This window comes from Myotis brandtii, unplaced genomic scaffold (genome assembly GCF_000412655.1).
Source record: "Myotis brandtii unplaced genomic scaffold, ASM41265v1 scaffold123, whole genome shotgun sequence".
NCBI classification, from domain to species: domain Eukaryota; kingdom Metazoa; phylum Chordata; class Mammalia; order Chiroptera; family Vespertilionidae; genus Myotis; species Myotis brandtii.
The window spans coordinates 3,609,232-3,622,638 of NW_005354291.1; the positions used below are offsets into that span (position 1 = coordinate 3,609,232).

At 38.1% G+C, this 13,407-nt stretch overlaps 1 protein-coding gene across 2 annotated transcripts in view; it reads left to right on the forward strand.

Moving 5' to 3' along the window:
* The window catches only part of SMPDL3A (sphingomyelin phosphodiesterase, acid-like 3A), a 15,421-nt gene extending 2,107 nt beyond the window's left edge, over window positions 1-13,314 (forward strand). Inside the window, exons 3-9 of one of the 2 annotated variants that reach the window (XM_014533762.1) lie at window positions 459-513; window positions 699-788; window positions 6,336-6,432; window positions 7,576-7,745; window positions 8,980-9,160; window positions 10,852-10,976; window positions 12,829-13,314. In XM_014533762.1, coding sequence (XP_014389248.1) covers window positions 459-513; window positions 699-788; window positions 6,336-6,432; window positions 7,576-7,745; window positions 8,980-9,160; window positions 10,852-10,976; window positions 12,829-13,146 — 1,036 coding nt within the window. In that variant the 3' untranslated portion in view covers window positions 13,147-13,314. Of the gene's footprint in view, window positions 1-458; window positions 514-643; window positions 789-6,335; window positions 6,433-7,575; window positions 7,746-8,979; window positions 9,161-10,851; window positions 10,977-12,828 lie in introns of both variants that reach the window. The other variant, XM_005858946.2, reaches the window with a different exon arrangement.
* Window positions 13,315-13,407: the final 93 nt, after the last annotated feature.

Here is a 13,407-nt window from a genome sequence, read left to right on the forward strand (position 1 = left end):
GATCAGCTGCCTCCTGCACACCCCCTACTGGGGATGTACCTGCAACCAAGGTACATGCCCTTGACTGGAGTCAAACCTGGGACCCTTTAGTCCCCAGGCCGACGCTCTATCCAGTGAGCCAAACCAGCCAGGGCAAAGCTGGGATTTTTAATCCAGGCATTTTGGCTCTGGAATCTGTGCTTTTAATTTACTAAAATTTATTATTTCTCATAAATCTGCAGCCAGGCAGTAAAACAGGCTGAGATTTCTAGTTTATCTTTTGTGATTACACACATTTTAAAAATGAGATTCTTTGTGGGAGAAAGGTAAATGAAGAGTAGTTTGTCAACTCTCCACTCACATCTGCTGTTTGATGGCGGAGGTTCGCAAAGACAGTACACAGCAAGGCATTATGCATAAGTCTCGTGGATTTTTTATGTAACCTGACTTTGTTCTCTATGAATCTTTGTTATTTTCAGGGATAGCCCACCTCATGTTCCAGTGTATGAGCTCTCAACAGACACAGTCATAATGGTGATCTCACTCACATCTGCTGTTTGATGGCGGAGGTTTGCAAAGACAGTACACAGCAAGGCATTATGCATGTCTCGTGGATTTTTTATGTAACCTGACTTTGTTCTCTATGAATCTTTGTTATTTTCAGGGATAGCCCACCTCATGTTCCAGTGTATGAGCTCTCAACAGACACAGTCATAATGGTGATCGCTAATATGACAACCACTGTCCAGACTCTCTTTCCAAATCTCCAGGTTTTCCCTGCACTGGGTAATCATGACTATTGGCCACAGGTAAATCTGACCTTAACTTCCAGAAGTGCTTAAAGGATTTTTCCCATCAGTGGTGTAAAAATTGTGACAATAACTGGCTGATGGTAAGCAGTGGAGTGGGGCTCATTGAGGTAGAGTGTGCTCTTAATGCTAACCACCAATGAAGGCAAGATGAGTGTTTGGAGGACTTTAAAATGACTCTTAATAATTCATAAAATGTTATGTGCATAGTGAGCTTTTGGAAGCACATACCTAGTTTATGAACTATTAATTTTTCTTTTTCTTTATAATCTTCCTTTTTTTGCCTTTCTTTTGAGTAATTTTGTCATTTATTCATATTTGCATGATTCAGTTAAGGAGGAAGGTTAACATTGACAAATGTTTATGTTTTTCAGAATTTCAATTAGGCATACAAAGCTCACCACACCCTAATCTAAGCTAGATTGTGATCGAAAACTTTAAAAACATAGCAAACTATGTTTAAACTATCATAAGAACCAAAGAGAGAGGTTCAGGTTCAAGCCCCGTTTATCTAATTAAGATGTGATTCAAGGCAGAGACTGTATTCAGAATATTTAATGCCTGATACAGACAGCCGAGCTTCAACTTATCAGAGCAGCTCTGTGTTAAGCAGCCTGTGTGTAACAGCTAATACCAGCTTTGGTTTCAGGGTCTTGTTATAGTAGTGTAGAACCCTCGATTTGTACAGATTTAAGAAATCTCAGAGATTATTGTTTAGTCCAGAGCATGGCAAATTAGGGACTCTGGTCCAAATTGGCTTGCCACCTGTTTTAAATAAAGTTTTATTGAAACACAAGTATGCCCATTCTTCCTGTATTGCCTACGGCTTCTTTTGCACCAACCGCAGAGCAGAATAGTTGTGACAGATCGTATAGCTCATAAGACTAACCTATTTATTATTTGCCCTTTGTAGAAGAAGTTTGCTGACCTTGGTCTAGATCAGGGATGGCAAACCTATGACACGCTTGTCAGAGGTGACACGCAAACTCATTTTTTTGGTTGATTTTTCTCTGTTAAATGGTATTTAAATATATAAAATAAATATCAAAAATATAACTCTTTCTATGGTTGCAAATATCAAAAAATTTCTATATGTGACACGGCACCAGAGTTAAGTTAGGGTTTTTCAAAATGCTGACACGCCGAGCTCAAAAGGTTCGCCATCACTGAACTAGACCAATGTCCTTGCACACATCCCTTGCTCTTGCCAGAATAACATACTCAACATCTCTGGATTATGATGTTTACTGTCCTGCCTCTCTTTGTCTACATTTTTCTTTTTGCTTAGAATATTTTTTCCATCTCACGTCAAAAGGATGCTTCATGAGAGTTTTGATTATATTAGTCAATCTAACCTGAATAGAGTGATTTTGAAAAGTTGTACTCTGGGACAAGGGTAAGTTTCAAGTGACTTCTTGACACTGACCTCCAGTCTTGAGATGAACACAGTGTGAGTCTTTGTGAGTTGGCCTCTCAAACAGTGGTCAACTTTTGTGACCGCTGAGATGTTAGACCACACAGTGCAGAGGCTTGGGGATGACAGCCTCCGGGAGCCGGAGGTCACACACATTGTTTTATTAGGTGACAGGCAGACTGGTACGGTGGAAAAGTGAGGTTTAGAGTCACATTCACTAGAATCCTCATCTCGCCTTGCTTCTAACAGCTTGACCAACTTGGATAATTCACTTAATGTCCCTGATCCATAGATCACTCATTTGCAAATAGGAGCAATAATTCCCTCCTTGCAGAATTTTTGTGAGAATTAGTGACACTTTATGAAAAGGCACAACTTCCTACCCACCACATAGTAAGCCCTCAGTAAGTGGAGTGGTGGTTGTTATAGCATTAAGCTGTGTCATGCGATACATTGTCCTATCTCCTTTGAGGATTTCTTTCTTTTTACTTTTATCTCTGTCTTCTTTTAATTTATTTTTTATTTTTTAAAATCTTTATTGTTGAACGTATTACAGATGTATCCTTTGTCTTCTTTTTATGAAGTCACATCTTATAATAATTCAAAGGTGTAGGTACCACCCAACTTCTAAACTGTATCCTATTACGTGTACAGCTAAAGTAAATTGGAGAGTCTGCATACCTTAAACAGTTAATTTTTTTCTCTTTCTAGCTTATGACTTTATATTTTAAAATCTTTTTATTATTCTACTCCCCTCCTTCCATCCCACATGTAACATTTCAGGAATGTCAAATGTAACACGAAAGCCTCACCACAATATTACTAGAGACTGATACCTGCGATTGAATTCTGGAGAGTGTTAGTAACAAATAAAGATGACAAGTGTTGTTTCCATTAAAACCCCATAAACATGTACATAAACATAGCTACATAAACATACACATACAGAGGCATGTCCCCACCCATTCCATCAGAAGTTGATATTAGTGTGGGCAGCCCGGGGATTCCTTCCAGTGGCCACCCGCCCAAGAAAGCAGTCTGGGCCAGGGTCCTCATTTACTCCTAAACTGGTAAGGCTGGTGCCATGAAACTTACGGGTGGGTCCCATTGAATACCTCATTTCTCAGCAGTGGTCATATCATAGCCCAAACGAACTGAGATGATAGTATGGTCCATAGATAAGTGGAGGTAAGCGTGATGGCGCAAAGACCTGGGATTTCGATCCAGCTCTGTGACTGACCAGTCGTTCCTGGATAAATCACCTAAGTTCTCTGGTGCTGATATTTCTCATATTTAAAATGGAAGTGTAGAGTGCTTTTTATATCATTTTAAGATTCCACTAGACCATGTTAGTATCTTGGTTTCCATCTCAAAGTAAATACATGGTTGAAACTTTAGGGGTTTTTTTGATGATGATGATGACCAATTTTTAATTTTTATTTTAAATTGATATTTAGAGAGAAGGAAGGAGAGGGAGAGAGAAACATCATATGAGAGTGCAAAATTGATCGGCTGCTTCCTATACACCCCCCACCAGGGATCACCCCCGAAACCCAGGCATGTGCCCTGACCAGGAATGGAACTGTCAACGTTTTGGTGCAACCTTTTGGTACATAGGACGACGCCCAACCAACTGAGCCACACCAGCCAGGGCAATGACGACTAATTCTAAATCAGAATCTGGATTGGCCTATGCTATTGTGTAATTTTCAGACAGGTGACTCTGATCTCTGACACGAACTGAAAATATGCTTTGGATAATTAGTTCCAGTTAAAACAAGTTATTTGCTTATTACTTGCTCTGAATGTATTTATACTTTCATTATGTACTAGGTATATGTATTAGGAACTAAGGTGACTCGGGTGTCATCTTGAGACATAACTAAGCATTTTAATTAATGCTGACAAGGAAACTCCTTTAAGAAATAGGTCTCTATCACTATTATACAAGGAAATGAGGATAGTGAATAAAATGGCATCAGTTTTTTATTATATTTTTTTAAAGACCAAAGTAGGAATAATTACCCAATTTTACAAATGCTTCCTGGGTTTCTATTCAGTATCTACTTTCTTAAAGTTTTGTTTTTTTCTCCCCTAGAGCTTATGTCACATAAACATACATTATTGTAATATGATAAATAGGATGATAAAATATACTTTATGATAATAAAAGTAATGTTTTATACATCTAGTACACCATTAAAAATCAACGCGTTGATAAAATTCAGGCTGACATAAGAAACTTCTTCAAATCAAATTTTTATGGTTATAAATCTATAAGAAGTTAAGAAGTTTTTTACTAGTGTTAACATTTCAGAGGATTTATTCTAATTTTTTTCCATTCCTTCCACATGCTATGATTCCACATATGAGTGAGATTCCACATATGAGTGAGATCATGTGATACTTGTCTTTCTCTGACTGGCTTATTTCGCTTAACACAATACTCTCCAAGTCCCTCCATGCTGTCTCAGAGGGTAAGAGATCTAGATTTCACATATAAGTGAAATCATAAGGCATTTGCCTTTCTCTGTCTGATCCTTTTTTTGTCAACTTGATGAATCATTATTCAAGGCCTGGTTCAAATGCTCTATTGTCTCTCCCTGCTGAGTCTTTGGGCCAGACTTGATTGTTCTTGCTTCTATACTCCCAGAACCTCTGCAGTAGTACCTCGTGCACTGTCTTATAGGTGATTGATTGTATTTGGTCCCCGTCTCTCCAACTAAGTTATAAATTCCTTGAAGATCTAGTATTCATCTTTGCATTTTCAGATGATCGGCTGCTTCCTATACACCCCCCACCAGGGATCACCCCCGAAAACCAGGCATGTGCCCTGACCAGGAATGGAACTGTCAATGTTTTGGTGCAACCTTTTGGTACATAGGACGACGCCCAACCAACTGAGCCACACCAGCCAGGGCAATGACGACTAATTCTAAATCAGAATCTGGATTGGCCTATGCTATTGTGTAATTTTCAGACAGGTGACTCTGATTTCTGACACAAACTGAAAATATGCTTTGGATAATTAGTTCCAGTTAAAACAAGTTATTTGCTTATTACTTGCTCTGAATGTATTTATACTTTCATTATGTACTAGGTATATGTATTAGGAACTAAGGTGACTCGGGTGTCATCTTGAGACATAACTAAGCATTTTAATTAATGCTGACAAGGAAACTCCTTTAAGAAATAGGTCTCTATCACTATTATACAAGGAAATGAGGATAGTGAATAAAATGGCATCAGTTTTTTATATATTTTTTTAAAGACCAAAGTAGGAATAATTACCCAATTTTACAAATGCTTCCTGGGTTTCTATTCAGTATCTACTTTCTTAAAGTTTTGTTTTTTTCTCCCCTAGAGCTTATGTCACATAAACATACATTATTGTAATATGATAAATAGGATGATAAAATATACTTTATGATAATAAAAGTAATGTTTTATACATCTAGTACACCATTAAAAATCAACGCGTTGATAAAATTCAGGCTGACATAAGAAACTTCTTCAAATCAAATTTTTATGGTTATAAATCTATAAGAAGTTAAGAAGTTTTTTACTAGTGTTAACATTTCAGAGGATTTATTCTAATTTTTTTCCATTCCTTCCACATGCTATGATTCCACATATGAGTGAGATTCCACATATGAGTGAGATCATGTGATACTTGTCTTTCTCTGACTGGCTTATTTCGCTTAACACAATACTCTCCAAGTCCCTCCATGCTGTCTCAGAGGGTAAGAGATCTAGATTTCACATATAAGTGAAATCATAAGGCATTTGCCTTTCTCTGTCTGATCCTTTTTTTGTCAACTTGATGAATCATTATTCAAGGCCTGGTTCAAATGCTCTATTGTCTCTCCCTGCTGACTCTTTGGGCCAGACTTGATTGTTCTTGCTTCTATACTCCCAGAACCTCTGCAGTAGTACCTCGTGCACTGTCTTATAGGTGATTGATTGTATTTGGTCCCCGTCTCTCCAACTAAGTTATAAATTCCTTGAAGATCTAGTATTCATCTTTGCATTTTCAGATACCTAACATAGTAGTAAACACTCAAGCAATGTTTAATTAATTGACCCACATATTCTTTAGAGTTTCAATGGTGACTTATATTGTTTGTGGCCAGGATCAACTGCCTGCATTCACCAGCAAGGTATACAACGCAGTAGCAAACCTCTGGAAACCATGGCTAGATGAAGAAGCTATTCAGACTTTAAAGAAAGGTAGGTGAAAGATGTACTCATCTCTATTTTGCCTCTATTTTTATTAACGTTGTTTAGACTTAGGTCTTTCATATTTGCTTGGCTGTGCCAGTTCTGAAGAGCCTCTGTACCCAGTTTTTCTGGAGGCCACAAATCATGTTTTGAAAGCCGAGGAGAGAGAGGCAGGGATGGTGAGTGGGCCCAGGGCCAGCATCTCAGTGACTAGCTCTGACAGTAGACTCTTGGGTGTTCTGTCACCACTGGTTTGCTGGTGTCAGTGGGCTTATGCCTTTAAGCTTCATCTCCGTGGAGAGTGTAGTATCTCTGGTTTGTCTGCCATTTCTTCATTGGTCTCTGGCAAGATCCATGTGTGTTGCCATTCTTTGGATTTTGTATTTCACAATAATTCTCAACTTCCCCAATCATACAAGAGTAAGAGTTGGTATATTAATATTTCTTTTACAAAATTCAGTACCTTGCTGTCTAGTGCCAATATATTTGTTGTATTTTCACCTGAATATTGGAGACAACTCTTGTTACTTCTATGTATAGAAGAGCGAACATTGGATCTGGCACATGTAGGTTTTCCATAGTGTTTGTTAGACCTGATTCTTACCTAATCATGGCCTGTGTATATACAAACTAAACAATGAGATCCTATGTAATAAAAGCCTAATATGCAAATTGACTGAACGGCGGAAAGACGGGTGAAATGACCAGTCTCTGTGATGTGCACTGACCACCAGGGAGCAGACGCTCAACACAGGAGCTGCCCCCAGGCCCCAGGCCAGCCAAGGCGGGTGCCAGTGGGGACCCCCCTGATCACCCCACTGGTCACCCCACAGAGGAGGCAAGCAGTGGGGGCAGGGGTGGGGCCAACAAGTGGGCAGTGCCAGGCTGGCCAAGGTGGGTGCCAATGGGGGCCCCCAATCATCCTGCCGGTCACCCTACAGATCGGCCTTGATCGCCGGCCAGGCTTAGGACCCTACCCATGCACAAATTTCATGCCCCAGGCCTCTAGTATAAATATAACCATCCTGGCTGGTTTGTAAATCTTTTTTTTTTTTTTTTTTTTTTTTAAATTTTTTTAAAGAATTTGCTGTCATAGTGACTGCATATCTGTGAGTGTGTTTCTCTAGAATGTGTTTAAATTTGTTTTTATAGGTGGCTTTTATTCACAGAAAGTTTCAACTAATCCGAACCTTAGGATCATCAGCCTAAACACAAACTTGTACTACGGCCCAGATATTGTGACCCTGAATAGGAGTGACCCAGCAAATCAGTTTGAATGGCTAGAAAATACACTGAATATCTCTCAGCAAAATAATGAGAAGGTAGATTTCATAGACCTAAATCATAAGGGGATAAACAGAGGGCTAAATTTGTGTATTTATTAAACTTGGGGGGGCGGGGACACGCATGTCAGGTATTAATAAAAATAGTAAAATTTGAAGATGTTTTCATATGAAATGCATGATAATTTATCTCTTGTTATTTGTTTTATTTTGTTTTGCTTTTAATGTTTTGAGGATTGATTGACATCAGTTCATATAAAAAAAGCTGATATTAAAAAAACTGTGACCAATGTCATAGTTAACATATATGATCAACAGTGTAGTTTATTTATTATTTTTAACTAGTGGCCCAGTGCATGAAATTCGTGCGGGGAGGGGGGGGCGTGTCCCTTAGCCCAGCCTGCACCCTCTCTAATCTGGGACCCCTCGGGAGATGTCTGACTGCCGGCAGTTGGACATCCTCTCGCAATCCAGGACCACTGGCTCCTAACTGCTCACCTGCCTGCCTGTCTGATCGCTCCTAACCACTCTGCCTGCCTGATCACCCCTAACCGCCTCTGCCCACCTGCCTGATCACCTCTAACTGCCTCTGCCTGCCTGTCTGATCACCTCTAACGCCTCTGCCTGCCTGCCTGATCCCCCCTAACCACCTCTGCTTGCTTGCCTGATGCTCCTAACTGCTCCCCTGCTGGTCTGATCACCTCTAACTGCTCTCCCCTGCCTGCTTGATCGCCCCTAACTGCCTCTGCCTCGGCCTCTGCCACCATGGCTTTGTCTAGAAGGACGTCCGGAAGACGTCTGGTCTATCCAGTCTAATTAGCATATTACCCTTTTATTAGTATAGATATATATATTTTTTTATTGATTTCAGAGAGGAAGGGAGAGAGACAGAGAGATAGAAACATCAATGAATGGAGAGAATCATTGATTGGCTGCCCCCTGCACGCCCCCTACTGGTGGGGGATCAAGCCCGAAACCCGGTCATGTGCCCTTGTTTGGAATTGAACCTGGGACCCTTTAGTCTGCAGGCCGATGCTCTATCCACTGAGCCAAACTGGCTAGGGCAGCAGTGTAGTTTAAATGAGACAAGAGCATATATAGTGAAATAAATAGTTTTCTAATTTCATATTTTTTGGTAATAAATAGGAGAGATGGTATATTTGCTTTCTAAATTTTAATTAATATACTTTTGATCTTGGGTATCTAAATGTCATTTAGTTACGACAAATGTGCAGAAAGATTCTCATCAGTTCTCCTGTGTTTCTTTCCCCAGGTGTACATCATAGCACATATCCCAGTGGGCTATCTGCCCTATTCAATGGGCACTACAGCCATGAGAGAATTGTATAATGAGAAACTGATAGATATTTTTAGAAAGTACAGCAATGTCATTGCAGGACAATTTTATGGACACACTCACAAAGACAGCATCATGGTTCTTTCAGATGAAAAAGGTAACGTTAGAAGCACCTCTTACAGATATCAGACAGCCCTCTGGGTCAGAGGGAGAGGGCTGTCCCCAACCTCGATTCTCGTCTTTTCACATAAATGCATTTATACAAGAGGCCTTGATTGCGTTGTAATGAAGCCAATTTTATTAAAGCAATTAAAGCATGCACCTTTATTAAAGAAGCAAGGCAAGCAAATCTATGCATCTGGCTTAGGAAGCACAGATGGGTCCCAGCTAATCTGAAGAGTGAGTGAGGTGGGTGTCCGAGGCATTATATACCCTCCTGTTTTAGCATCCCTCTGCTGAATATTTTGGTACAGATTCATTCTCAAGGTCCCTTTCTACCTTGTTGTGTCCTTCCCAGAATTCATGAGAAGCACCTGGCAATTTTAACTTGCCAAGCCTTGAGGCTGCTGGCTGCTCTGCTTAGGGAGTAAAACTGCCTTTTCTTCCTTTCCTCTTCCCCCCTCCTTTTCTGCATTCTCTCCTTAGGGAGGATTTTAACCATTTGCTCTCACGTGTCCTTGGCTGGGGAAGATAATGGCTTGTTATTTACAAGCTGGTTGTAAATTGCTCACACTGTTCAGCCTTGTTTTAACTCTCCTGTCTCAGGTTCCCTAGTCACTTGCTCTGGATTTTCCTAGCTCCTTACTGTCGTAACAGTAATACGACATTTTGTTCGTATCGCCCCAATCCAAGATGCTAAAGCAAAGCATCGAAACGCTGGTAATTTTTACTGAGTTAGCAAATTAAATGTTTCATTAAATCCAGCACCAGATTTTACTTAATATAAAAAGCAAAGAACAATTTACCATTGGTTTAAAGTAAAACATAATAAACTCTTTTAAGTACTTATATGCATTATTAATGACAGCATTAAAAGAAAAAAACACAGAAGAAACTCTAGCATCAAACTGAACAATGATGATCTATTTTAACAAAGCAAGACTTCTGATTTTATAGTAGTCAGTGTAGAGAAAAATCAATATGTATTTTTTTCAGTAATTGGGGAACATTTTTGAAATGCTTTACCCCTTTTATTTGGAATGGGTGGTCTTGGTAAAAATGATAATCTTTTAGAAGTTGATAGTTTTTTTACTCAGAAATTTAGTTCTATGGTATGTATAAAACATGGTGACACTTAAATCAAATATTTATTATGTAATCATTGGAATATTGTTTCAGGTAGAGGTACAGGACATGTGTGTGTACTTGTAATAACTTGAATTTTTTATTATGAAACATTTTAAATAGCCAAGAGCCGAGAGAATGGTAAAACAAACTCATGTACCATCATTTATTTTAACGTCTATCAAGATTGTGCCACATTTGCTTTACCTATCCATTTTTAAAATTTTTTCCTGAATTATCTAAAAGTGAATCTTAACATCAGATGTTTTAGCCCTACATGCTTCTCGACACATTGCTAAAATACATGAGTCACTTACATAATCATAATACCTTTAATTTATCTAACAAAATTCTTTGCTATCATTTAATACCAACCCATAATAAAATGTTTCTATTTTCTCAAAAATGTTTCTGACAGATGTTTCAAGCCAGGAATCATTAAAGATCATATATTTTTGGGCCATTATGTCTATTAATCTCTTAACCTGGAACTTGTTCATATTTTCAATATAGTTAAACTCAGTCTCTAAAAAAATATTTTTTACGTGCACATGTTTTGTCCAGGAAATCCAATAAATTCTGCATTTGTGGCTCCTGCTGTTACCCCAGTGAAGGGCGCTTTACAGAAAGAGACCAACAACCCTGGAGTCAGGCTATTTCAGTATGATCCTCATGATTATAAGTTACTGGTAAGTTGGTACAATTTTAGAATTGACCCCATACTTATACATGTCTTCGTAACTTTCAGTAGTTGAGTTGAATGTTTTCAGCATAGCTGTGTGTGCTGTGTTTTATGTAAAACTCTAATGTCTTCCTTTTCATATTTGGAACGTCAGCATTTGTAAGTGTGGGCTCATGAGGTCAGCCTTTGGGAGGCTGTTTCTCTAAAACTTCTAAAGCCTTCACATTCAGTTAGATCAGTGGTTCTCAACCTTGGCTGCACATTAGAATCACCTGGGAATCTTTAAAATCCTGATTTCTGGGCCTCATCCTCTGGAAATTCTGTTTCTTTGTTACTAACGTTGTGGGTAACAAAGAAACAGAATTCCCGGAGGATGAGGCCCAGAAATCAGGATTTTAAAAAGATTCCCAGGTGATTCTAATGTGCAGCCAAGGTTGAGAACCACTGAGTTAGATGAAGGTTTCATTAGGTAGTGTCTCATCTGTGGACTTGTATATGTGTTGAAACTTTTCACTAAGCCTTATTTGTTATTAATTACTCTTGTTTAGAATAAAGTTATGAAGGAGAGTATAGGTTCTGAACCCATACTGTCTCATGAGCTGTATCACCTAACTTCTCCGTCTGAGTCTATTCCTTTGTAAAATGGGGATTAAAATATGACTGCCTTCACTGAGTTGCTGTGAGGATTATATATATAAAGCACTAAGGAAATGCTTGGCTCCTCTTAAGTGCTCAATAAATGTCGGGAAAAACAGTTTGTAAAGGAAATACGTTGAGCAGAACATTTATTTTTGTGATAAAAGTTCTCTGGAGCTTGTACATGACTCTGCTGTAGATAAATTTAGTATAGAAAGACTGAGCATTTAGTTTATGGGTAGTACTCCTTTCAACAAATTAATTGGGAAAGAACTTCTCAATTATAGTGTCTATTGTTGTAACTATATATATTTTTCCTAGATAAACTTAATAGGAGGTAATCCTTTTATTTCCTAGAATATGTTTTTATAAAAGAGGTAGGGCAGAGGAAATCTGGTTTAATCCATAAACATTAGATTGAATGAGGAAATAAGACAATTGGCAGATAAATTAGTTCAAAGGAATCTTTTTACAACTATTAGTTGCCTATTTTTGGATCTGAACCTCACTCATATGTGGATCTGTATGTGTGTATATATGTACTAACATAGAATGATGTCCCTGATATAGCACTCAATACTTTTTAAAAGTCCAAAAGTTTGTATAGTATGACCTCATTTTTTTAAAAAGCCAAAAAATAGGAGATAGGTGTATATTTCTAAATACTTATATTGGTTTTGTACATAAACTCTAGAACAACACAAGTAACACGAGAGTGTTGGTAAATGTTTAACAACCTGTTCACTCAGAAAAAAAACACACATGCTTTGATTTATAGTGTTTGCTGATTTCCATGATATAAATACTCCCATCATGGCCAATTTCAAGCTGCCAAAGTAATATCAACTAACTGGCAGGATTCCTGAAAATTTGACAATCGGCTCTTGTGAGCTGGTTACAGCCGCCTCCAGCACACCACTGATATGTATAATATTATTAGTGGTGGTCACTTTGGACATGTGTGAATTGAAGGCTTTTTATTTTGTACATCTCTTTATGTAGTTTATATTAATTTGGATTATGTTCTTTCATTTATTTTTAAAGTGAAAAAGTAATATAGCTCTTCTATTTGGACTCTTTCTCCAAAATCAGTTCTCACTTTTTTAAATGACTACCACTTGACATTAGGAGTGTCACGTTAATCCGAGTAAGGACTCTTCTTGCTGCACAGTGTTTTATATGCCCCCGAATGAACCAGGCTTTCTTACCGTTTTTAACTGTAGGATATGTTGCAGTTCTACTTGAACCTGACAGATGCTAATCTAAAAGGAGAATCCAACTGGCAGCTGGAGTACACCCTGACCCAGACTTATGACATTGAAGATTTGCAGCCAAAAAGTTTGTATGGCTTAGCTAAGGAATTTGCAGCCCTAGACAGTAAGAAATTTGTAAAATACTATAATTACTACTTTGTGAGTTATGACAGCAGTGTAATTTGCGATAAGGTGTGTAAGTCCCTTCAAATTTGTGCAATTATGAATCTTGACCATAATTCCTATGTAGATTGCATCAAACATTATTATCTAAAGCACAATCTATAGTATTTCACAACTTGTGTTCATAGAAAATGTAACAGTGCTCTGTTTCTGCGATCAGTTTGTGGGACTTGTTATGTAAATCTTTGTGAGTTACTGAGTGGGCAAACAGAATTCCTTTCTTTGCTTTCTTTTTGTATGATGCCCAAATAAAGATATTTTTAATATTCCAAATTTTTGTTACATTGAATATATATAAACTGCCCACTAGAATGATGTTTAGATACACATTTTCTAAATGTGTATATATAATTTATATATATAAAT